General features: G+C 34.2%; 1 protein-coding gene across 14 annotated transcripts in view; it reads left to right on the top strand.

The window, feature by feature from the left end:
• Window positions 1-27,094, top strand: part of LOC134809608 (embryonic stem cell-related gene protein-like) — a 148,119-nt gene that overhangs the window by 51,791 nt on the left and 69,234 nt on the right. For all 14 annotated transcript variants that reach the window (XR_010155815.1, XR_010155813.1, XR_010155814.1 and 11 more), the window contains one exon: window positions 1,703-1,959. Coding sequence is in view for 2 of the 14 variants with exons in the window: in XM_063807238.1 (XP_063663308.1) it covers window positions 1,901-1,959 (59 nt within the window). In the remaining 12 variants the exon portion in view is untranslated. The remainder of the gene's footprint in view (window positions 1-1,702; window positions 1,960-27,094) is intronic.

Here is a 27,094-nt window from a genome sequence, read left to right as displayed (position 1 = left end):
AAGTTGTTTTATGTATTCTGGATCTTAGTCCTCTATTAATTACAGGGATTGCAAATGTTTTGTCCCCTACTGTGACTTGCCTCTGTGTACTCTTAATTATGTTTTTGGATTAATAAACATTTTAAATCGTTTAATGTTTATCAATATTTTTATGATTTTTTTTTGTTTGTTTCAATTGGAATGTCTTTCTCTATGCCAAATTCATAAATATAAAGTCTTAGAATTTTTTTTAAATGTTATTTTCTACTTTTACTTAGATCTATATTCTGCCTAGAATTGATTTACTATGTGAGTGGGATCAAGTTATTCATAAGGATATCTAATAGGCCCAGCACCATTTATTTGACTCCATGAAAATGATATATTCCTCCATTTATTTAGATATTTAATTCTTTTCTTTTAAAATGTTCTCTTCATTGAGGTCTTATAATATGTTCAGTAAGGTGTAAGGTAGTTTTTCCCACAGAATTTTCCTGTATTCCATTAAGAGCACTGCTAATACACCATTTCTTAAAAGACTATGCTACTTTTCTCTATCCAAGCCACGGACAATCATTATGCAAGACTGGATGGAAGTACAACGCCATGTTAAATCCAAACTGCTACCTGGTCTATGGAGATTAAAAGACATACCTGTTTTTAGATATTAACATGTGAGAAAATTTATGTTCCAAAATTGGTAAAATTTATAATACAGAATGTAAATATTCTTTATTATCCTCCCCACTAACAATAGTCAGCATTAACTATTTACTGGTTAGTCTTTCAAATTTCATCCTCTGTATATTCTCTAATATTTGATATAATTTTTAATAATTACACAAAAAGTATTGTACAATACATGTGTTCTTTTACAATTTACTTTACTTGGATAATTTTTGGAGCTTATGCATGTGATTATGTGTATATAGATAGATTCAATTCACTTTTAAAATATAAGTATAATGTTTTAGTACATGTATGTATTTATAATCAGTTTTTATGATAGGTATTATATATTTTTTATTTATAAATTATCTTCAGAACAGTTTCAGTTCTCCCACTTTGTAAAATTATAAATATTAGAATACATGGAGCAGCTATTTGAAATTTCTGAATGGTAGGTAGCAGCTTGTGGGTGGGGGAAGAACACCAGAATTTGAAGTACCATGGGGCCGAGGGTGAGTTTACCATTTCCCTCGTAGTATCCTTCTGCCCAAATCTCAGAAATGAACTGTGGTACAGAGCACTCCAGCAGAAGTCACTCCAATTCTGGCTTGAGGAAGGAGACTCTACAAGCCCTGAGAGATTGTAGAAATCTTCTTTTTATTTCCTTTGTCCCCTTACACCCAAGTCCTAGGCAATCCCATGGAAGCACCCAATAATAGCTCTGAGGGAGAGGAACTTTTCTCTCTGTTCAATAGAGCAACTGTTCCAGAAGGGAAGGGCCATTCCCTATCACTTTTTACTCTCTGTGTTCTATCACTGAAGGATTGTTTTTTTCCTAAAATGACCACAGTAATATTTCAGGTCCCACTTGTTTTTCCAGAAAGCCACTCCCCTTCAGGAGGTAGAATCTATTTTTTCTACCCTTGAACCTGGGCAGGACAGGGTTGCATGACTGCTTCTACAAACAGAATGTAGTGTAAGTAATACTGCCTTACTACAGAGGCTATAACATAAAAGAGGATGTGACTTTGGTCTATTTCTGTCTTTCTAATAGATTTCCCTGGAACCCATTCCTTATACCATGGAAGAAGCTCATTCTAGTCCACAGAGAGAGACATGAAGAGGCTCACATAGAAAGGAATGGAGATCTCCAGCCAAGGGTCAATATAAATTTCCAGATGAGTGAATGAATGAGCCTTCAGATGATTCCAGTATCCACCCTTTGGGTCTTTCAGATGAGGCCTGAGACATTATGATGCAAAGACAGTCTTCTCCTCTATGTTCTGTCCAAATCCCTTACCCAGAGAGTCGGTGAGTATCACATTACTAAGTTGTGGGTAATGATTTTTTTTTTTTTTTTTTTTTGCTGTGATAGTATAGTATGTGCAACGCACAATTCCTTTCTCTGAATTAATTTAGCTTTTTGGACATTAAAGTTTAAGTGGGATTATTATCAATGCATTCTTTTATTCCTAACTTTTCTAGTAATGATGTTCTAAACTTTCAAAGAAACTTAAGTAAGCAAATCCCACTGGGCATGGTGGTGCAAGCCTGTATTATTCCCTGCTATTTGAGAGGCCGAGGTGGAAGGACAGCTTGAGCCTGGAGTTGGAGGCCAGCCTGGGCAACATAGTGAGACCTTGTCTTTAAAATATTTTTTTAACAAAAAAAAATTCTCAAAGGAGGCTTATAGTAAATGTTATAATTATCTAGATTCCATAAGAGATAAATTATTGTGAGCTATGTTACTTGTGGAAAAAATAAGCATTCTAATCGGATGGAGAAAAGCATTGAACACGTTTTGTTCATAAGTTTTTGCCTCAGGAAAGATCTTGAGAAATTTTGGAGAAAATAATTATCTTGGTTTCTTCCATCTGTTTCTTTTGGCTTTTCCAAAAATTTCTAAAACAATTAGGCATTCTTTTTATAATTAGAACACAAACCATTATTTTAAAATGCTTATTTTAGCAAGAGGCAAACTTTCCAAACTAAGAAACATCCAAACATTCAAACAAAAAAAACGGTACTCTAAATGAAATTATTTGGAGAAGGAGACAGGAACTTTAAAATAATGAATTGTATAATCCAGGACAAACTGTTCTTGAATCTGTGTTGTATATATATTTTAATATTAACTAAGTTTTAAGGATAGCCTGAATAATTCTGGTTTAAAATGGCATAGAAAACATATATTTTTTTCTGGTCTCTTACCCTGAAACCAGCTGAATACACTCACTGGAAAAACAAAACAAAGCAAAGCAAAACCAACAAGAATAAAACAAAACTACAGCTTCAATGAAGCTAGAAATTTGGCACAATCTTGTCTACTGTAGCACTGGAAGGGGTGCTGACTGCCCAGAAGAGCTCCTAGAACATTACTTTAGCCCCATTTGGTACCTTACCACAGAAACAGAGGTCGTGGGGCTAAAAGAAGAAACTTTCGATCATATCAGCTTTGCCAAAAGCAGCCCGTAAATATATCAGACTGTTGTTTGGTGGCAGTCAACTAAGGCATTGTTACAGAATAAAATAAAATGGCTACTAAGTTATTTCCCCAAAAACCAAAGAGACCCCCTGTTAGCCAGGAACAATATAATCAGTCTTCTCTGTTGAAAACTTCCATTTCAAAGTGGAATCTTGGGCATATGCTGAAACCTTCACCTTGCTCAAAACACATAGACATTATAGAATAAAAACATACAACTCAATACTTAAATTGAGTTAAGAAAGGAAAAAAACACTGTGGACCAGAATAGAAGAGAACCATACCCAGAGGCAGGCTATGTGCAAGGGTGTTGGGACCAGACTCTGGGATTATTATGACAGTCTTGGACCGCATGGCTCACAAATTGTGAAAATGGAGGGAAGTGTCTGTGGGATATACAGGAGGTAGCATAGGCCACCATTACATATACAAGCAGCAAACAGGGAAACAAGGAAAACAAGCAAGTTATAGAAAAAAGCCACATGAAAAATACTATAACCTCCAAACTGATGAAAATTATTATCAAACATTTATTCCTGAAATAAAAAAAGTGAACTAAAATAGTCTCAAAGAAGCACATGCTAATGGAGAAATATAAGCAATATACCAAAATATCCAAGTCACATCAAAAGACATGGAGAATGGTTACTCTTACATATATTAAAACATACAAAACAATACCACAGGTGTTATGTGTGTGTGTGTTCAGTTGTGTGCATGCGTGTTGTGTGATAAAATGTTAATAAAAGAACAGATGCATGGGCTAAATATATTAGGATAATTATAAAGCTGTATTCTGTAGAAGGAAGAAATAAAGGAAGTTGGAATGATAAGATGAAATCAGGAACTTCATATGAATACATGTATGTGTATATTCATACACACATTTAAATTTTAGGCAATGTAAAATGTGTTAGCATCTGTTAGTTATGGATGATAAGTCTATATCCCTTATATTGTTATACTATTATTTTGTTATTTTTTTTCAAAAGGAAAACTACCATGACAAATATTATTCATCCCAAAATGGCAGGCTTAATTCAATATTAGAATGTTGATTCTAATATTAAATGTATTAATTAATTAACATTAATTATTAAACATATTAATCAGTACTAGAAACAACAATATTATTTTCATATTTAGCAAACAAGGTATTTGGTGAAATTAAACTTCATTCTGATAAAAATTCCTAATGAAATATAAAGATATGTGGACGTAGGTAACATCATTAACCAGTATCTTGGGTACTAGTGAAATTTGAAATTTTCCCTTTATTTACAAGAATAAGACAAGAAAGATCTCTATTGCCAATTTATTTCCTGTCAGTGATAGGACTGAAATTGAAAAGTAAAATAAATATGTGGCTAAAAAGCAAAGAAGGATTTACAAAATTCTTAACATTTTCAGATGGCATGATTTTATACCTGAAACCCAAAAAGAATTAAGAGAAAATCTAGCATAAACAGCTAGAGAATTCAGTAATCGCTCATTATATGATTAATACAAAAGAAAATGCCTTTGTAATTCATTTGAAGGTCAGAAAATCAAAGAAATGTCTCTCATAAAAATTGCCACTCTTTAATAATGCTGAATCTCTGCCTTCCCTTCACGGATCCAAAATCAAAATGATGAGAACAAAGTATATGCCTTCGTGTTCACTGAAGTGCCTCCTGTTGACAACACTGTACTGCGTTTATAGCATATAATTATAAACATTTAAAGAATGATTGAAAAACAGTGATTATTGAATGATGATCCTCTCATTTTTTCATACTTATGTAATTGTATTACTTAAATACGTTATATAAATGACTTCTTTATATAGCTTCCTCTCAAAACCTTTCTTCTATATTTCTGTGCTTCTTATAGACAGAGGATTATGTAATCCATTTGCTCAGGCTGCTAGAAATTTTTGGGTTTTTATTATCATTCTCATCAGGGGCTTCTATCTATACATAGTTAATATGTTTATATTTATCCATATCTAGCTATATCTATATCTATATATCATCTATATCTCTATTTTTTCCTCTTTCTTTCTCTTTTCCTTTCCTACACTCCAGCTAATTTTTCACTTAAGCAGTATTGATGACTATTGGATTTTTGAGACCATATATTTACTATATATTGTCCCTCTGTTCTATTTATCCCTCTGGGTGGTCACCTCTCTCTGACATGATAGCGGGGGCAGGGCAAACTTTATGCACTCACAGGAGACACCAGGAGAGTGAATTGCTACATTTTCCCAGATGTGGTTTCTTTTAGGTAGAGATGTCAACTAGTTAGTAGAACATGTGAGGGACCTAGGTGTTGCTATGTGGTTATTGGAATATAGGATTTATTGATCACATTGACAGACCATGGTGGGATAAGCAATAAGGGTGCTATATCCCGTATGGATATAGCACCCTTATTGGGTGCTATATATTTTTGGATTTATATTTACACAAAAGTTAAGGCCTGTGTCTCCCCTCTTTTTATTTTAACGAGGTTTATACAACTTAGTCTTTCTGGACTCATTCTATTCTCTGTGCTGTCCAATAATGTAGCCTACTTCTACACCCAGACCGGGCATGCACATTTATCTCCATGTAACCAAATCATGAAGCTTTTGTAACCGAATCATGAAGCTTTGCCTTCTAGTTAGGTTTTACCTTCTAGTCTATCCTGTTTAGCATCTACACAGTTTGTCCTTGGTGATAATCTTAGTGCTAGCTTATTTTCTTTTAGGCATGTACTATCCATACAATGCTTAGTGACTAAAATTATCCGAACAAACAGACATTTACTAATGATTATAATAGGCATCAGCTGGATTTAACATCCCATATTTAAAAATTGTTTTTGTTCTTTGTTTCTATGTTTTGATGAAAGCTTTTTCCTCTTATTTATGTAATCTTAGATTTACTTTTATAATTTATTTTATTCCTAGCATTTTATCTCCTTCATATGTTTTCAAATAATGTAAAAACAAATAAATAAAATGACTGAATTATCATCCTTCCTAAACCAGCTTTCTTTACAAATTTTTCATTTGCTATTAAATATACCAATTTTTTTTCAGTTACCTAGATTCAAAAAGCCATACTCACATTTAGTTCTTTACCTGGCAAGCTGTCAAATAATGTAGATTCTATTTCTGCAATGTTTTCTTTTTCCATTTTCTTTCATGTGACCCAAGTTCAAGATCTTAAGGTTTTGACTGGAGACATTTTAAGCCAACCAACATAGCATAGCTAGATTTTTCTTCCTAATGTATGGGTTTATTCATACCATTTAGGTTCTCAAAACTCTAATAACTGCTTATTGCTGACAAATTAATGACAAGGACTTTTGATAAAGAAAGTTTTCTAGTTGATTCTTAATTACTTCTTGAAGCATATCACTCCCTCTTGAAGCATATCACTCCCTACCTTTGATAGATAATCCAGAATGCTTTATTCACTGTATTTCAGATTACCCTGTATATTTTTAGCTCCACCATTTTGCTCGTGCTACTTTTATTCCTAGAATGCTGTATGCCATATGTTCTTTTGAAAAAGCACATTTGTCCTTCAAAGCCCTTCTCAAATGCCTCCTCTGTAATGTAGCTTCTGCTTCATGGACTGTGCCTCAACTAGATATTGATGAAAAGAAAAGCTTTAGCTTTTCCCTTTGTGCTCCTGTTATGGCTTGAGTCTATATATTACTAGTAATTGATAACAAAGTAGTACGATTATGCTCTGCAACCATTCTCAAGGATGGCCCTTTTAGTGAAGAGTGTTGATCTTTGGCTCAGATTTCTTTGGATACCGTTTATTGTTTCTGTCCTCTCCTTTCCTCTGCTATTCCCTCCTTGGTTTGCTTTCTCTTCCAACAGCCAGAATTTGCAGCTCTTTACCACAAGAGTGCCCTGGAGCTACTGGAGCCTGCTTTTCCTAAGATACCAGAGAGCTGTAAGTGTCTCTAAGTTATATCCTACGGCGGAAGCCTTTAGTCAATGATCAAACTGATGCTAGAGTACCAAAGTCCAGCTCCCCGGCTCAGAGCAACTCAGGAGACATTAAACTGCAATTTTCCCACAGGATCAGGCTGAAGTTGCCTTTTGCAGGACTTTGCCTGTACCTTGCTTGGTTTCACTTCTCTGTCCTGCTTCCTCCATCCCCTTACCAGTTTTCCCTGGGAACTCTTCCTTAATCACAGCCAAAGAGATGCTCATATCACGGTCTGCTTTTCGGGAATGTGCCCTAAGTCCGCCCCACGAAAGCTACCCAAGTTGTTTCTCCATTTATTATAACTAGATATAACTAGGGGGATAAGTTGAATTGTTTAAGTTTGCAAATATCAAGTGCAAAATACTACTTCCCTAGTATTCTGAAGAAGTTCTAATGTACAGTTGCTTTTGACCTAGCTTTAAAACCCCCTATAGGAGTTTAAAAGAGGCTTTTGAAGGAGAAAAGGTTAAACTTTGTCATTTATATTTGTGATAACTGTAGGTAGACATGCTTACCCATGTAAGTATATTGTTAAAATGACTGTGATGGAATTGGCTGTAGTTTGTGCCCCTGGCTTGAAGAATTTAAATTCCCTTGGGCTATTAGAGTCTGGAATTTGATTAGTGTGGGCTGCAGTCTAGTCCCTTATCAGCTATTTCTGTAACACATCAATTCTGTGTCATTCAGCAATGCCTTTGCTGGGAAATAATTCTGGCAATCTGGTCTATTTTAAATTTATCAAATAATTGTATGCAGCCCAGTCTTGGTGGATTTTCCACTAAAATGCCCCATATTTTCTTCTTGACAAGCTTCATCTCACTTTCTGTTAAGTTGTGATAAGCAGCTAGTGTCTGGCTAAGAGGCCATGAATTGTATTTTCAGTACTGAGGGCTCTATCAAAATACCTACAATAAAGGATGGGGTTTGCAGAGAACCTTTAAACTATCATTCTCAGGGAATCATACGGGTACTGCTAAGTCAGTCTCCGTTATTTTTATTACCTTGTTCTCGAAATGAAGTATTTTTGTTTTATTTCTCTTCACAATTCTTATTGTCTTTAACAAAATGCCCAGTTACAAGATATTTGTACAACAGAGGAGAGTAATAATTTCAGGCATATCATTTTGTCAGTTATCTATGTTACACTACACATTCACAGCACTGTATTTGTTTGCCCCACATTTGTCATTTCATAGTCTGCTTTCCAGATTGAAAATTATTCTGACTTTTTTGTTTTTCTTGCTTTTTTTATTCTAAAATGACTTGAGTTCTTTTTTACTGTTACAAACTATCTTTACTTAAAGTCAAAGTCAAAGATTTCACTCCTATAAAAGTACAAAATGAACTGAAGCAACATACTGATTTGTAAATTATTAATTTATTATAATTTATAATAATTACATTTTCATGTGCAAAAATATTCAGCTGCCAGTTAATACCATTTTTTCTTGAATACTTTGATACATTTGAAGGATACATTTTATATTCTTTAGTAAGGTATAACAGTTAAGCAAGTATCATAATAATTTTAGTATAGCCTTAGGAGGATGTAACCCAGAGAGAAACTTCTGCTTCTGATATGATAGCCTTGGGAGAAAGTGGAAAGATCAGTTAAACATTGGTGTCTTAGCCTGTTCAACGTGCTATAACAAAATACTATAACAAAATACCATAAACTGTGTAGTTTATAAATGACAGAAATTTATTTCTCACAGTTTTGGAGTCTCAGAAATCCAAGATCAAGGCAATGGCAGAGTTGGTGTCTGGTGAGGGCATGCTTTCTCATAGATCGTGCCCTCTCGCTGTGTCCTCACATGGTGGAAGGGGCAAGGGAACTCTCAGAGATATCTTTTATGGGAACATGAATTCCATTCATCAGGGTTCTACTTTCATAACTTTATCACCTTCTGTAAGACTTCACCTCTTAATAATGTCACCTCGGAGTTTAGGATTTTAACATGAATTTTGGAGGGACACAAACATTCAGACTGTGGCAACTGTTTGTTCTATAAAGAATTGAAATTGGGGTGGATGTGGGGGCAATACTTTAACACTCGAGCTCTGCTTATGGAGATATGTCAGTATGTAGTTATATATAAACATTTTCTTTAAAATGCCGCCCTGAAACCCGATAATACTACTCTAGTCCTACCAATGGGAGAATGATGAGAATGATGAAGGCCCAGACAGTTCAGCCATAAGCTAAAATATCTCTAGAGAAGAATCTAAGAGCTCAGACCCCTAAGAGCCTTCATATGGAAGTCAATGGTGCCATTGCTATGTTTCTATACTTTATATACCGCCTTGTGCTTCTCATTCTGAGATCCTGTAACTTCATTAGCTCTGCCCACATCGTAACTGAATTAAACTTGGCCTTGTTTACTATTTTGCATAAGAGATGCAATCCCACTCAGCAGTGTTTGACTTTAGCAATCTTAGTCTTGACTGGAAGTATGTAACACGGAATCACAGAGTTCCCTGAAAAGTCTCCGCCATATCAGTACCATCAACCATGATACTCTCTTGCCTTTCACAGCCCACACACTCCCTCCTAGTTACCCACCTGCTGCATGGAGCACTCTGGATGGTATATCTTTGTTCGTTGCTCTACTGCACTTTCTTATGGGACCCACTGGAGTCCCCATTCTCTAGTGCCCATGCATTTCTGCCTGACTAAACCTGTCTGAAATGCTGACAAAAGCAGTTTTTTCCATTCTAGTTAATAAAATTAACTAGTTTATAGTACGATACATGCTGGAAAACAGCCATGAACAGAGTTGTATGACAGCACAAAAGAAATAGCAATTCTTAAACAGAAGTGGGGAAGATCAAACAGTCTTCTAAAAGGAGATTATTATGAAATGATACAAAAATTATGAGGTGGATTTAGGGATCTAACTGATGAACAGAGGATAGGAGAGAATATTCTATAATTTTTTTAAAAAAGCTTTCTAGGCCGGGTGCAGTGGTTCATGCCTGTAATCCCAGCAGTTTGGGAGGCCAAGGCGGGTGGATCACTTGAGGTTGGGAGTTCAAGACCAGCCTGACCAACATGGAGAAACCCCATCTCTACTAAAAATACAAAATTAGCCTGGCATGGTGGCGCATACCTGTAATCCCAGCTACTTGAGAGGCTGAGGCAGAAGAATCGCTTGAACCCAGGTGGCAGAGGTTGTGGTGAGCCGAGATCGTTTCATTGCACTCCAGCCTGGGCAACAAGAGTGAAACTCCATCTCAAAATAAAAACAAATAAATAAATAAATAAATAGATAGATAAAATAAAAGCTTTCTCAATGTAGACGGCTCCTGAAAAATAAGACATTGTGACTCATAATTATAGGTTGGTTCTCATTAGAAATAGATCCTGAGTTGGAGATTTGCTGTGGATGGTTTATTGGGAAGAGCTGCCAGGAGCAATATCACTGAAGAGAGAGGGAAGCACGACTGGGCAGAGGGAAAAGTTGAAGTGGGATGACATTGCAGCAGAAGCCCCAGGAGATTGCTCAAAGCCTAGGGCTGGATGCCCTTCAGAGTTGTCCCTGATCAAGGCAAGTGGGGTCAGCCTCTGTATCACCACACTGACCTGCCATGTAATGTGGGCTGCCTCTGTGGAGACACCATTATATGAGCAGGGCAGCTCCCTTCCAGAGAGCAATGACCAAAGACAGCACAGAGAACAAGACCCAAACTCCTGAAAGGAATCTGGGTGGCCCACCCCAGTATGAATTACACTCGTGGTAGAGCTCAGACACTCATTAGTTGTCAACTTTGACAGCGAATACCAGCTGGATTCCTTTTGCTCTGACTAGTGAAAATGTAGACTGTAATGTAACCGTATATACTAGTAGAACTGATGGTTAGTTTTGCTAAGCGTTAGAAAATTAATCATGTTCAAAAGAGCTTATGTTAATTTTCTGAACCTATAACTGAAAATAATGCCTAAACACTTTATTGGAAATTAACAAGAAGAGACATCATGCTCTCTTTTCCATGGCTAACAATTTTGAAAGTTTATGACAATTGGCTGGAGGGTTTTACACACTGATTAAGCATATTTAGGTTTATTCTTCTAGGGGTAGAAAAATGGTCTAGATGACTTATCTGTGATTAAGCCACCGAAATTGTATCTTGTCACATAATTAAATCTTATGTTAATTGAGTCAGTCACTTTTGAGAAATGCCAAATGCTAAGTGTTGTTTTTCTAATATGAATACTATATTTAACACAGTAAGGTCACAAGTCTAAAATTATAAATAGGCCTATAATGGATTTATTAATAGTGTGACAGTATCAAAAGTTAATATTTCTAAACATCATGTATCCCCACTTAATTTTTTGTATCACTAAGCAGTAGATTACTTTATGTTACAGATTTCATGCTATAGTAATTGCAGTAATTAAACTTATTGAAGCTTGACTCAGTATAAAGTGTAAAGATGTATGAATAAACATAGGTCTTGTTATCTTGTCACATGAAAGATGCATACCCTTTATTTTAGAAGAGTGGGGTAGTTTATTGGAAATGTTTTTATTTTTAAATGTGTATTTTGAGAAATAGGAAGAGTAAAAGGTATTTAACTAGTTGAGATAGAGTGAAAAAGTGTATTAGTTGTTCAATAAAATTTGCACTGCATGTATCCACATAAATTAAGGAGAGTATTATATATAATTAATTTTATTAAATAGAAAAGCATTTGGCAAAATTCAAGATTTATATACAATAAAATTTGAGAAAACCAAGGATAGTATAGAAGTTCTTCAGCCTTATAAAGAGTGCCTAAAAAAAAAAACCTGTCAAACATTACACTAAACAATTATACATTGCACAGTTCCTCCAAGATGAGAAAGAAACAAACAAAAAGGATGACTATTCTCTCCTCTTGTAGTTAACATTGTACTGTGAGTCCTATCAGGGCAATAATGCAAGAAAATAAATCCAAAGTATGGATTCTGGAAAGCAAACCACTCAAATTAATACGTGAACTTAGTAAGCTGGCAGGGCACATGGCCAGTATATAAAAATCAAATTAAAATTTATGTTCTAAGAGTATATCATTAGAAAAATTAATTTTAAGTATATCATTTGCAATATATTAATAAATAAAAATATTAAAATAAGCTTAATGAAACATGTAAAACTTCTATAGTGAAAACTACACAATGCTTTAGAGAGTTATTAAAGAAAACCTAACTATATGGGGTGACAATACCAGTTTTATAAACTTAAAAACTCAGTATTGTTAAGATGTCCTTTCTACTCGTATTAGTTTTCTAGGGCTGCATTAACAACATACCACCAAACTGGAAGGTTCAAACAATAAAAATGATTGTCTCACATTTCTGGAGGCTAGAAATCTGAGACCAGAGTGTTCCATTTTTATATTCACATTTCATTCTCTTCCTATGCGAATTTGTGTCCAAATTTGTCCTATTTGTAGAGACACCAATCATCTCAGATTAGAAGCCCCCTCTATGCCAATGGCCTCATCATAAATAATTACATCTGCAATGACTCTATTTCCAAATAAGGTCATGTCTTCAGTACTGGAGGTTAGAACATCAACGTGAATTTTGAGGGAAAAGCAATTCAACAAATAACAATCCTCAAATTTAGAAGTGATTTAAATACAATACTAATAGAAATTCCATAAGGATTTCTTTTCTTTTAGAATCAACATACTGATTGTAAAATTTATATGAACTTCATAAGAACCAAGAATAGTAAAATTCTTTAAAATAATATAAATATTAGAAGGTAGATACAATATGACTTTAAGACTTAACATAAATCTACAATTCTCAAAACATGTGGTATTGGCTTAATTTTAGAAGAATGAATTAATGGAACAAAATAGATGGTCCAGAAATAATTTATGTGTATAAAGACAATTTATTTTTTAAATAAAGTTGATAAAGTAATTCAATGGGAAAGTTTTTTCCAGAATAGGGTGTTTAAACAACTAGAATAATATATCTAAAACATATTTCTCAATCCCTATCTCATTACATACCTAAAATTAATTTTTGGATTATACGCCAAAGCATAAAAGTTAAATTAGAAACATTCGAGAAGAAAACAGAAGACAACAGCTCTGCAGCCATTGGGTAGGAAACATATTTTAGAAATTATAAAACACTAAGCATAAAAGTAAAACACATGCACACTTTACAGTAAAATTTCTTTAATCAAATAAATAAAAATTTCTGCTTTTCAAAAGACATGGGTGATGTAAGGGTGTTGGGTGACAATAGCAAGGAATACTTCATCACAACAAGCAGCCCAGCCTGAAAAAACCTCTAATCAGGCTTCTCAAGAGGGACAGAACTAATAGGATATATGTATACATGAAAGGGAGTTTATTAAGAGGAACTGACTTAAAATCACAACGTAAAGTCCCATAATAGGTTGTCTGCAAGTTGAGGAGCAAGGAAACCAGTAGTGGATCAGTCCGAGTCCCAAAACCTCAACAGTAGGGAAGCCGACAGGCAGCCTTCAGTTTGTGGCTGAAGGCCTGAGAGCCCCTGACAAACCACTGGTGTAAGTCCAATAGTCCAAAGACAAATTACCTGGAGTCTGATGTTCAAGGGCGGGAAGCAACCAGCACGAGAGAAAGATGAAGGCTGGAAGACTCAGCAAGTTTGCTCATTCCATCTTGTTCTGCCTGCTTTTTTCAGCCGTGCTGGTAGCTAAGGGGATGGTACTCACCCAGAGTAAGGATGGGTTTACCTCTTTCAGTCCATGGACTCAAATGTTAATCTCCTTTAGCAACACCCTCACAGACAAAACCAGGAACAATACTTTGCATCTTTCAATCCAATCAAGTTGACACTTAATATTAACCATCACAGTCCCTGAGGGCCCAAGAATCCCCTCCTCTACCAAGAGGTACCAGGTTTTCCCTGGACTGGGGAAAATCCTTCTACTCCCTAAAACACCACCAGTAGGTTTGTAGTAACACTAGTAGCATCAGATAAACCAAGCAGACCAAAATTAATGACCACACATTCTCTGAAAATTAAACATATGAAAGTACAACACATAAAAGAAGGCAACACAGTGTAAAGTGTAAACACTTTAAAAAGAATGAGTACCTGTTAAAATAAAATAAAAAAATAAGTCCCTGGCCCCTCTAACATAATAGGCAACATGTTCAGCATGCAAACAAAAATTATACATCATGTCAAGACTCAGAAAATAGCACTTGAATGAAAAACGATAATCAACTGATACCAACTTAAAGGTGTTTGAATTATCTGACAAGGGCTTTGCAGTAACCATCATAAAAATGCTCTAAAATCAATGGTAAATTCACTCAAAGCAAATGAAAACATATATGTTCTCAACAGCATAATAGAAATTAAATAAAACAATCAGATGGAGCTGATATAGCCAAAAAAAAAAAACAATAGAAATAATGAAAAATCACTAGATTTCTTTAGTCTAGTGGAGATGACAGAGCATAGATTCTGTGAATTTATGGACAGCTCAATAGAATTACTCTAAACAATATAGAAAAAATAGACTGAATAAGAAATAAACAGAGCTTTGGGGAGCTGTGGAACAATAACAAAAGTTTTAACATTCATATCATCAGACCCCAGAAGGAGAGGAGAAAGAGAGTGGGACAGAACCAGTATTTAAAGAAACAATGACTGAAAACTTTTGAAATTTAGTGAAAGACATTAGCCTATAGGTTCAAAAAGCTAAAGGCATACCATGAGACCACACCACATTAATACACATCTTAACTAAACTTTTGGAAATAAAGACAAAAAACCTGACATTAGCCAGAAAATAATAAATAGTTCATTGACTGTAGGGAAACAAAAATTTGAATGACAGATTTCTCCTTTGAAACCAAGGAGACTAGGAGGATATGATATATTTTTTCAAGTGCTGAAAAAGAAAAAAAAAACTGTTAACTTGAGAATTCTATATCCAATGACAGTAACTTTCAGGAATATAGAGGAAACAGAGACATTCTCTCATAAAGAAAAATGAGAAGAATTTGTAATGAGAAAGTCTACTCCCAAAGACTGGCTAAAGAAAAGTCTTTAAATAAAAAGAAAACGATAAAGGAAAGAATCATGGCGCATCAGGAAGGAAGAAAGAATAATGGAAAGAGTAGACATATAAGCAGCACAGTGGCTATACTTTTCTATATGAGCTTTACAAATTATATATGATGATTTTAAAAAACTATAATATTTCTGTGATAGACTGTGTTTGATGAACACAATATAATAGAACTAAAAATGAATAATAGAAAAACAATAGGAAAATGTCTACATGGCAATTAAATAGCACACTTTTAAATATTACATGTGTCAAAGAGAATGTCTCAGAGGAAAAAAATATATATATATACTCTAACTTAGTGAAAATAAGACGCAACATATCAAAATATATAAAATGCAGCAAAAGCAATGCTTTGAGGAAAATTCATAGCATTAAGTGCTAACATTAGAAATGAGGAAAGGTCTCAAATCAGCTAATCTCTAAATGTCTACCTCAATAAGTTCAAAAAGAAGAGCAAAACAAAGGAAATAATAATAATGATGAGCAGAAATCAAGAAAATTGAAAGTAGAATAATAATAGAGAAATTCATTGAAAAAGAAAGAAAACTGGCCGAGTGTGGTGGCTCATGCCTGTAATCCTAGCACTTTGGGAGGCTGAGGCGGTTGGATTGCTTGAGCTCAGGAGTTCGAGAGCAGCCTGGGCAACTCTGTGAAACCCCATCTCTACTAAAATACAAACAAAAATTACCTGGGCGTAGTGGTGTGTGCCTGTAGTCCCAGCTACCTGAGAGGCTGAGGCAAGAGAATTGCATGAACCCGGGAGGAAGAGGTTGCAGTAAGGCAAGATCGTGCTACTGTACCCCAGCCTGGCGACAGCGAGACTCTGCCTTCAAACAAAAAAAAAAAAAAAAAAAAAAAAAAGAAAAAAAAGAAAAGGAAAGAAAGAAAACCAATTGCCAAATAAAATGAAATAAAATTATGCTCCTATGTTTTCTAGTAAGAATTGTATAGTATTAGCTCTTACGTTTAGGTCACTAATACATTTTCAGTTACTTTTTGTAGATGATCTGAGGTAAGGGTCAAATTTTATTCTCTCGCATGTTCCAAAAGTTTTCTCAGCACCGTTTATTAAACAGTCTATTTTTCCCCATAGTATGGTAATGGCATCCTTGTCAAAAATCAATTAGTCATAGATATGTGGGTTATTTCTGGACTCTCATTTTACATCGCATTGATCCATATAACTATTTTTTGATAGTTCTATATTGTTTTGATTACTGTAGCTTTGTAATAAATTTAAAATCAGGAAGTATGAGTTCTCCAACTTTGTTCTTTTTTGAACAATTCAGGGTTTGTTATAATTATGTATGAATTTTAAGATCAGGTTATCCATTGTTGCACAAAATTTTGATAGAAATTACATTGAATCTACAGATGAGTTTGAGAAGTATTGGCCTCTTAACTATACTAAATCTTCCAACTCATAAACACAGAATGTATTCTTATTTATTAGGCCTTTATCTCCTTTCAACATTTTATTGTTTCCATATACAAGTCTTTCACCTCCTTGGTTAGATGTATTCCTAAGTATTTCACTCATTTATATGCTATTGTTCATGAAATTATTTTCTTAATTCTATTTTTATATTCTTCATTGCTTGTATTAGAAATACAATACTTTTGTATGTTTCAAACTATTCTGTGAGTCCACTATTGCTCTGATATATAAAAAAAGACAAAAATAAAACAGACCAATTTCTCTTATGAACTTTGATGCAAAGATCTTCAAATAAAATAGGATACCAAATCTAACAACTATAAATAAAATTATAAAGTATCGCCAAGGTATGCAAGGCTGACTAAGCATTCAAATATCAATCAATGTAATTCACCATAAAACAGGAAAAAGGAAAAAAATCAACTGATCTTATAACTTTATACAGGCAAGGTATAACAAAAACCAACATTCATTCTTGTTAAAAAAAAAAGATCAGTAAGTTAGGAATAGATAGTAATTACTTATGGTTGATAAGAAATATTCTTTTTAAAAAACCTGCATATCACATAACCATTAATGGTGAAAGATAATGCATTATTTCTAAGCTCAATAAAAAAGGCAAGGATGTCTGCTCTCAAAACTCTTACCCAACTTGCAGTAAAAATCTTAGTTACTGCAATGAGGCATCAAGAAAAAGACAAAAAAAATACCAATTTGAAAGAAAGAATTTTCCCCTTTTGTATAGAGCATGATTGTCCATCTGTTAAATACTAACAATGTACCAAAACATCCAACTATAAAATAAATGAGTCCAGCAAGGTCATGGGACACAATATCAACACAAAAATCTGTTACACTTCTATATAGTAAAAATGAACACACAGAATACAAAATCGAAAACATGGTACCACTTACGATCACTTAAAAGATAATGAGGAATCTTTGCAGTGATAGAAATTTTTGTATCTTGAATGTATCAGTGTGAATATCCTGGTCATGATATTATACTAGAATTTTACAAAATTTTATTTTTGAAGAAACTGGGTAAAGAGTTCATAATCCTTCTCTATATTATTTCTTATAACCACATGTGACTCTGTAATTATCTCAATAAAAGTTTCAAATAAAAAGGACACTAATAAGAAAGTACATAAGAGGCCCACAGACTGTGGGAAATATATCCTTTGCCAAAATATATTATGATATATATGATATATATACTCCTTTGACAATGCTAGTATTATAACTGTGATTTTATATGTATACATATACTTGTCCATTACAAGGAACTCCAATTATTCAATTTTCTGAACCTAAAGGAACTTATTAAAAAAAAAGTCAAAGTCAATCATTGAACAGATATTTCACTGAAGGAGTTATACAGATGGCCAACAAACACATGAAAAGATACTCAACATCATCAATATAATGAGTTTTATGAAAAATATATTCTAGCTAGTCACAAAAAGAATACAAACCATATGTCAGTATTTATATGAAATTAGGTGGTAGATAAAAGTAAGCTATGATAATGGAAGTAATATCATGGGTTTCCTAGGGGTTTGCAGGAAGCTAGAGGAGGAAAAGGCATTAGAAAATTTTCTAGGGAGTTAAAAATATTCTAAATCTTTATTGGAGTGGTGGTTATGCTTGTATACAGTATGTAAAATTTCCAAAGTTCATCAAATGATACAGTTAACATTTAATTGATCATTTGATAAAATACAAATATAAAATATGTATATATAAAGTTGATTAACACAAAAATATTAAAATAAAGCTTTTTACAAAGATATAAAATAATTTAAAAAACAATACACATCTGTATTATCTCTCTGGTCATTATGCTAAGTAACAATATTTCAGGACAAAGCTCCTTTATTAAAATTATAATCACCATTATGAGTCTCAAGAAAATCTCCCAGTTTACACTTTCTTTTGTCTTGTCCAGCCTTTTATTTTCACTGGTGGCAATGGATATTAAAGTCTGATCATCATTAAGGATCTTGTTTCCTACTGGGAACATGGCTCCTTTGCCAATGCTAGTATTATAAATTCTTCAACATGTGCTTACATGCCCCTGAAGCTTGTACAAAAACTGATTTTTCTAGTCTCATGAGAGGTTGTATACAGCTCATTGGTGAACTGAGTCCTTTTTCTTCACTTTTCAGAATAAGTAATTACTTCAGCATGATAATAACTACATTCTCTTTTATGATATTACTTGGAATAACTTAAAGCTTAAAAATTGTTAGTGAATAACTGTGACTGACTGCCTTATTTGCTCAGTTGAAATTTGTTGTTGATTTTATGTAAACATTAAGTCATGTACATTATAAGTGACTTTAGGAAATGCTGTATTCACTGAACAAAGATTGTTTTCATCTAATGTGTATTTAAGAAATATAAGTTAAAAAAATTCAATAAAAATTTGCAATATTTATTTAACAGTAAGGCTTCAGGTGATCCTGCAGCCACCCCTACCTTTACTATAAAATAATAATTTTATGAAGTAAAATAAGTTTTATTTGAAGATCGGTCTGCTCATGTTCCTTGAAATTCATAATCTGTTAATTCAAGAAGTGCTTAGTGAGAATCTGCTCTAAGAAGGAATGTAACTGCTAGTCAGCATGGAGGAAGTAGGGAATCATCTAGGGCCTATCCATATCAAATACACGAGAAAGAATTATTAAAATTTTAAATTATACTTATGAATTCTGGACCATTGTTATTCGATTGCTTGAGTTTAAACACACAAGAAAAATGTATTACATAAAGCACACCAAGGTGAAGCAAAGGATAGGGTGGGAAATCAGAATGTCAAATCTTCATTGTGTCTTTACAGCTGACATTTACTTTGTGAAGTGTGTTCTCCTTTAGCGGTTTAAGCAAATAAATTGTGATACATTTGTAATTGTCAGGGCTAATTGGCTTACTTTTTATTTTTGTTTCAGAGTATAATACAAATCTTGGCATATAAATGCAGTTTTTTCATATTTTTATTAATAGAAATCAATACGAGTCGCTCCATAGTTGCTATTCTTTTGACAAGATTTTTTCTTTATACACTTACCTTAAAATGAGCATTTTTATGAATTATTTTGCCCAACCACTTGCATGAGAGTATTAGAGTCTCTCTACATAAAAAGATAAATAAATAAAATATACTCTGAGATAACTTTCTTTTTTATAAGTTTAGGCTAGATCGGAATACACCAGAATACTTCTTATCACTTCACCATGAGGTCGTTACAGATTTTATTAGATGTCTTCTACATGTACAATTTGACCGCCACTATTTTTCCTTTTTCTCCCCTGCACCCCTGTTTTGAAACATACACACACACACACACACACACACACACCACACACACGCACACACACATTCAACATCAACAGTATCTTCAATACTGACCAGGATAATGTATTCATACATTATTTAATACTGACCAGGATAATGTTTTTAGGTACTCATAAACAGGCTTTGATAAAACATAATCTGTCTTTTGAATCATTCTTATCTGATTATTTGGTCAGTTTTTTGAAGACACTTTCCAAATTCTATTAGTAAATGGGCAAAGTTTTACCCCCAATTCTAGAAAAACAATGCCTATTGGCACACTTAGAAAAAAAAGAACTCTTACTCTATTCAAAATCTGTCTGAAGGGTGAAAGGGGAAAAAATAGTTTAAATGCATAGTGAATCCCCATTTGTAAATCTGACCTGCCTATTCTATTAAATGACTAAATGGGATGCATTCCCCTTCACATTCAATTTGCCAATCACTCTTGTCCCAGCATTTCAATGAAGATAAATTGCAACTCTTGGTAATTAGTTAATTGGTAATTTGCTCATCTATCTTTGTAGTGTGTTTTTTCCTCTATGTTGTTTACTACATTATTCTTTCCTCATTTCATTTCTGAATATGGGAACCAAATTTGGAATAAACATCAGTCCTGAAACTCCCTAGTAATATAAATGCCAAGTGGTTTTTATTGCTTAAAAAACTTAATTTAATTTGGAATTGAGTGGGGGAAAGGCAAGACAACATGAAATAAGACCCAGCCAAAGAAAAGGCAAAACTGCAATACTGAAATAGAATAAGATTAAAAGTGAAAGCCATAGGGGCAGAACATATTTCATACTTATAAGAAGTATTCTGATCATGGATAAGTTAGTTTGTTGCTCTAAACTTCAGCTACATTGTATCAGCCAGTATCCTTAAATTCAAGCAAGAAAAAACACTTTGTCTAGTTAAAAAGAAAAGAAAAACACTCATTAAAGAGTATTACATGGTCAATTGACATTCAGGGGGACTAGAGAATCAGATCTGAAGGCTTTCCAGCAAGGACGAGTGCCCATATCACATCACATAGTTGTCCAACAGAGACTATATTGATGACTCTTAGGAACACACAACAGAGCTCATACCAGTGATGCTGTGCATTTGATGTTAAAATCTCCACCACAGACACATCTCAAAACTTGACACATTCATTACCTCTCAACCACATAATGGTTCTTTCAGGACTCCTACATTTTCATGCAACTTTTCTACATCAAAATCTTAAGCAGTTACATTTCATTGGTAGCACCTAGATTTTGTGCCTATGCCTTGTGTTCAAGAAAGCTGAGAAGGAGTTTCTAGCTTCCTTTGGATACATCAGACTTAATTATATAAATATCTTAAATTTAGAATGAAAGAGGGTTCAAAAATGCTGCTTACTATAAAATATGATAAATATTTATACATTAATATCCCCTCAGTGTCTTTTTTTATTCTATTTTTTCTATTCTATTTTTAAACAGAAAAAGTGATTCCCTGCAATTTAATGCAGCTCTCCTTAGAAAAGAACAAGAATATACTCACTTCCAGAAATGCTGAAAACGCTAAGTTCCAGTGCATCTAGCACCAGGTATAAGATATCTGTGTGATGCCCATTCCTACACTACCTCTTGAAAATCCCATCTTGATACCCTGTAATCTATCATAAAATTTAAAGCAAATTTTCAAAACTAACCTTATGTTAAGTGTATAGTAAATGGGAGGAGAAAAATAAAAAAATCAATTAAAATACAAAATTTGTAAATATATAGAAGAAAAGCAAGAATTAATATATATTTAAGCAAATAAAGTCCTAATTTTTGGAGACGGTTTTGAAGGCCTTCTATATGACTTTCTTTCTCCACTATGTATTTCATGTTTCCTCTCCCTTTAGCCAGAACTTCAGCTTATTCAGAACTTTTACCTTACACTGGAACTCAAACATTAATTCGACATCAAGCTCGAGTTATCTTGCCTGTCGAAGTTCGCTTAATGTTTACATGGAAGCACTAAAAGACATCTTAAAAACACACTACATTCCCAACATGCATCTCCATTGGAAAGCAATAGTAACATCTCTGTATGATCAGGATCAATCAGTGCATCAACATTACATGTCATTTTTTGGCCCATTCTTCTATGTTATGAGGGGCGCATTAATGGCAATTTTGACTTCCAAGTCAATGGAATTAATATTTTTTTCATTAGCAGGAGATATTTCTTCCTTGGTTTCTGGGGCAGAGACCCTATTATGAATTTACTATATTGCTTCCTCTTTCAAGGACCACAGGAAGACTTTTTCCATTCTTTTTTTTTTTTTTTTTTTTTTTTTTTTCTGGCAGTTGGCTAGGGCCGTGTGACAGAGGTTTGGTTAATATAAGTTAGTAAGAAATAACATTAGCTGTTTCCAGATGTGGTCCTTAAAAGAATCTTATTTGAAGCTGCAGATATCACTACTTCTTCAGTGGAGTTAGAGACCATGTATTCTAGTTGTTGTAGTTACCAGATGGGAAATACAGCCTGATCTGCATCAGACTGTGATGTGTGGGGGTGTGTGTGTGTGTGAAATAAATCATTGTGTTATGCCAAAGAGATTTAAGAATTTATTTTTTACCACAGTATAAACTACGATAACATTACTTTTTATGGTGTTAAGACTTCTAACCCAGGCGAATTCAAAAACATAAAGATAAAATATAGTTTCAAATGTGTCAGAAAAGTGACATTCGGATTTCCAAGCCTTTGCTCCTGGATTCACATATTCTGACTGTAAAGGAAAAGTATTACATTGTTCATTAGTTCCAAGTCAATTTCACAATACAGATAATGCCTCTAAGCTGGTCATGTAAGTTATACTTTAATAGATAAGCCCACAATTTTATGCACCTAGCACTTTTGGATAACAGAAGCTCATGTTAATAAGTGAATTCCATGAATAAGGACCATTGAGTTATACCATAATTTACTGTAAAATAATTTTTTGGGGGAAATATAAGGTATTCTGTGATGGTGAATGAGATACTCAGTAAGTCCTTAGATGCTCTTGTTGGCAAAAGCAAAGCAGGCAGAGAATGTAAATCCAAGTCCAAATCAGTATGAAATCAGAAAAACAGATATCTAGAAGTCAAATGTAATTAGTCATGCCAAATGGTTGGCTGGTACCCTGAAATATGTTCTCATATCAAGTTAACAGAGTATGTCATTAAGGCTGGCAAGTTGGTCAGTGGTCAACAGTAATAGCCAGACAAGCCTCAGTTAGAGCATATCCTAATTTTTGAGCCCATGTATAAACTCATTTCTGCTATCATGGCCATTGTGTCTACGAACCCATTGGCTAAGCACTGCTCTGCTGAGGAAGAAGACTTACATTCACACTGGACCATTTCGGTTACTTGACTGTTGAGAGCTGCCCCTATATTAGGAAAAATATTGTTGAACATTCACATGGGAGAAAGCATTATCATTTGCTGGGTCCTTTCTGAGAGATGCATCTACATAAATTTCTATACAATTCTGTCAGCACTCTAGCAAACCAGTTCCTTTCAAAACAATAAACATATTGCCAAACTATGAGTTATTGCCCATGAGTCAGTATAAACAATTGCATGTTCTTTGGGAGTTTATAGCTACTGTGAATATTTTCCTTCTCAAGTATCATTCAGGAGTACCACTGAAGGGCAAATAGTGTTCTCCTGGCTATATACATTGGTTTACAATGTCTCCAGAATATGACACAAAGCTAACTCTAAGTCAGACAAAATTTTTCAGTTAATATCCTGTGAGGCCATTGGAGTTAGTTGAGAAAGGAATGTAGAAAAAAAATATGCATGCTGGGGATTTGAGACAAATTACTTGTGCCTTTGGGCCTTGCTGGAAATTTCTATTTGATGATGAAATGCTGAACATGATTAACTTTGTGAATTGGTAGATATGGTGGCATAAGTTTCATGATAAAGGGCTGAACTTGCTGATTATGTTTTTTTTTTTTTTTTTTTTTTTTTGACATGGTGGCTTGCTCTGTCACCCAGGCTGGAGTGCAGTGGTGCAATCCTGGCTCACTACAACCTCTGCCTCCCGGGTTCAAGCAATTCTCCTGCCTTAGTCTCCCAAGTAGCTGGGACTACAGGCGCGTGCCACCATACCCATGTAATTTTTATATTTTTAGTAGAGATGGGGTTTCACCATGTTGGCAAGGGTGGTCTCGATGTCTTGACCTCATGATCCACCCACCTTGGCCTCCCAAAGTGCTGGGATTACAGGTGTGAGCCACTGCGCCTGGCTGCTGATTATCTGTTATTCCAAGGTCAAATGTTTGATCTCTACCATGGCACAGCAATGAGACACAGTTTGTTCCTCAAAAGGTAACTTGTTTTTGTTGAAAAGGCCTTGGATTTGTTCCAAAATCCTGAGGGCCTCCACTCTCATTCTCATCTCTGTAAGTTCTGCAGGCCTCATACAATACCTTCGTCCTTTATAGATATTTGTAGTAAAATTAGATACATTGGTTTATAAACGTCAAAGAGCACAATCTCTTGCATCTGGTTTTGCTCTGACCTCTACTTAATGCTGGAAGTCAATCAAAGCTTCTATAAATGTGCAAACCCATTGCATCCACATATAGTATATTTTGCCTTCAAAATACAGAAGATTAGCAAACACTATTCCTCTCTCCTGTGGAATGAAGAGGTGAAAGGTGGACTCAGAACCAGAGAATTGATATAGCTTTGAGGTTAAAAACAATGACAAGGTACTGCTCTCCTAGTAAGATGGGTTTAGAGGAAGGAGACACTATTTCTGTCATTTTCTGGTCATTAAGATAAAGACAATATAATCTAGCTTAATTCTGATAGTTTAATCTCTGATAGTTTTTTAATGCAAGAAAATTAAAGTTAATGCTGGAGTACAGAAAATGAAAATATCCTGAAATAAAGTATTATAGAAATATTTTTAAATGATTTTATGACATTACAATAAATATATCAGAAAAAAGATGATTTGATATAGAAAGAATTGAATGATTCAACTTTAATCTAACATTATAAAATGCTCATTTTATGACTACTTGTGGATGTTAAACTCTTCAAGATCCAACCATCTTATTTGTGAAACAGTTTTAATGCTAACAAATATTAAAAATATTAAACATTTCACTTATTTTATTTATTTATTTATTTATTTATTTATTTATTTATTTATTTTGAGACGGAGTCTCTCTCTGTTTTCCAGGCTGGAGTGCAGTGGCATGATCTCGGCTCACTGCAACCTCTGCCTCCCCGGTTCAGGTGATTCTCCTGCCTCAGCCTCCTGAGTAGCTGAGAGTACAGGCGCATGCAACCATGCCTGCCTAATTTTTTGTATTTTTAGTAAAGACGGGGTTTCACTATGTTAGCCAGGATGGTTTTGATCTCCTGACCTTGTGATCCACCTACCTTGACCTCTCAAAGTGTTGAGATTACAAGCGTGAGCCACCGCACCTGGCCTAGTTATTTTTAAAGTATGATATAATCTAGTAGATTAATGTTGAGGGACTTTACAAAAGGGTTACCATTTTTGATGTTTCTGCATCAATCTATATATTTTTGATATGATTAACTTTTCTTCTCTTACTTGACTCTTTCTAATATTCCTTATAGCCAAATACTTAATTGTTTCAGAAATTTCAGAATCCTATGTAACTATCTATAATGCAAGGACAATAAATTGCAATACAAATCAGAAGATGAATCTGATTGAATAAGTTATTTTTAATGTTTTTTTCAGAAGCTAGCTCTTAATTTAACAGAGACAAATGCAGTGAAGATGAACAACAAGTATTTTGTAATTAATGAATGTTAAAGTCATCTCTCTCCCAATAGATACAAAGGATAAAGAAGAGATAAACAATTCCAAAGAAAACAGATATCCTGGTCGATATCCCTTGAAATCAGCACGCATTTCTAACTGTCCCAACTCTCCTCCTTTGAGACACCAAAAGTTGCCTTCAATTTAAATCTCACACATACCTTCATCTGAAACTGGTACTATTGCATACCAAGTCATTATAATTTATTGCTTACACTGGCAAACAATGCCTTTTCTCCCCCTTTTTTTTTGTATTGAACCATATTTGAAGTACAATGAATTTAAAGTGCATAATTTGATCAATTTGGACACATGTACACAATTATGAAACCATAACCACAATAAGAATGATGAACATTTTCATCACCTTCCAAAGTTTTCCCATATCTCTTTATAACCATCTCTCCCTCCTCTCCATCCCTAGGCAAGCATGGCTCTACCTTATGTCACTATTAGTTTTGAGATTCATCAATTTCTTCATTATAAACATTTTATTATATGAATATACTAAAATTTGTTTACCTACTCACTTGTTGATAGACATGTTTCTATTATTTTGACTGTTACAATTAGAGCTGCCATGAATATTTGTGTAGAAGTGTTTGTGTGGAGATATGTCTTCTTTTCTCTTTGCTAAGTGCATAGGAGTAGAATGCAGTATATGAGAGCTTAATTTTCCTTCACATCCTCCTTTTCAGCATTTGATAAGCAGCTTTAGCCATCATAATGTGTGTAGTGCATAGACTATCATGTTGAGCACCTTTTCATGAGCTCATTTGTCATTCACATTTATTTTATTTATTTATTATTCACATTTATATCACAGATCTGCTTTTGTGATATGTCTCTTCAAATATTTTTCTATTTTTAAATTGAGTTGTGTGAGATTTTTTGGCTTCCTGACAGGAGTCTTTTTTTCTGAAATAAAAGGAACAAATATTTTCTACCAGTCTATACTTGAGTAGAATCTTAAGTGATCTACCTGCTTTATTCTTTTTTTTTTTTTTCATTAACTCTCAAAATATCCATTTCAGGTCAATGTCCAGCTTAAGAGTCTCAAAAGTTTTCACTTTGTCCTTAGAATACAATTCAACTTCCTCACCATTCTCCACAAGGCTTTATGTAACCTGACTTCTGTCATGTTTCCGGTCACATCTCCTCCCACTTGTTCACTCTGTGCTTCCACCCACCATGTGTTCTTTCTGTGCCTGACACACCAGACTGGCTCCTGCTGTAGGGGCTTTATTCTCTCTGCCTAAAACGCTCAACTCAGACTTTCCCTCTCCCCTTCATATCATG

Source organism: Pan troglodytes, chromosome 2 (genome assembly GCF_028858775.2).
Source record: "Pan troglodytes isolate AG18354 chromosome 2, NHGRI_mPanTro3-v2.0_pri, whole genome shotgun sequence".
Lineage (NCBI taxonomy): Eukaryota > Metazoa > Chordata > Mammalia > Primates > Hominidae > Pan > Pan troglodytes.
Note: the sequence above shows the minus strand (reverse complement) of the source record. Positions and strands in the feature narration are given on the sequence as shown.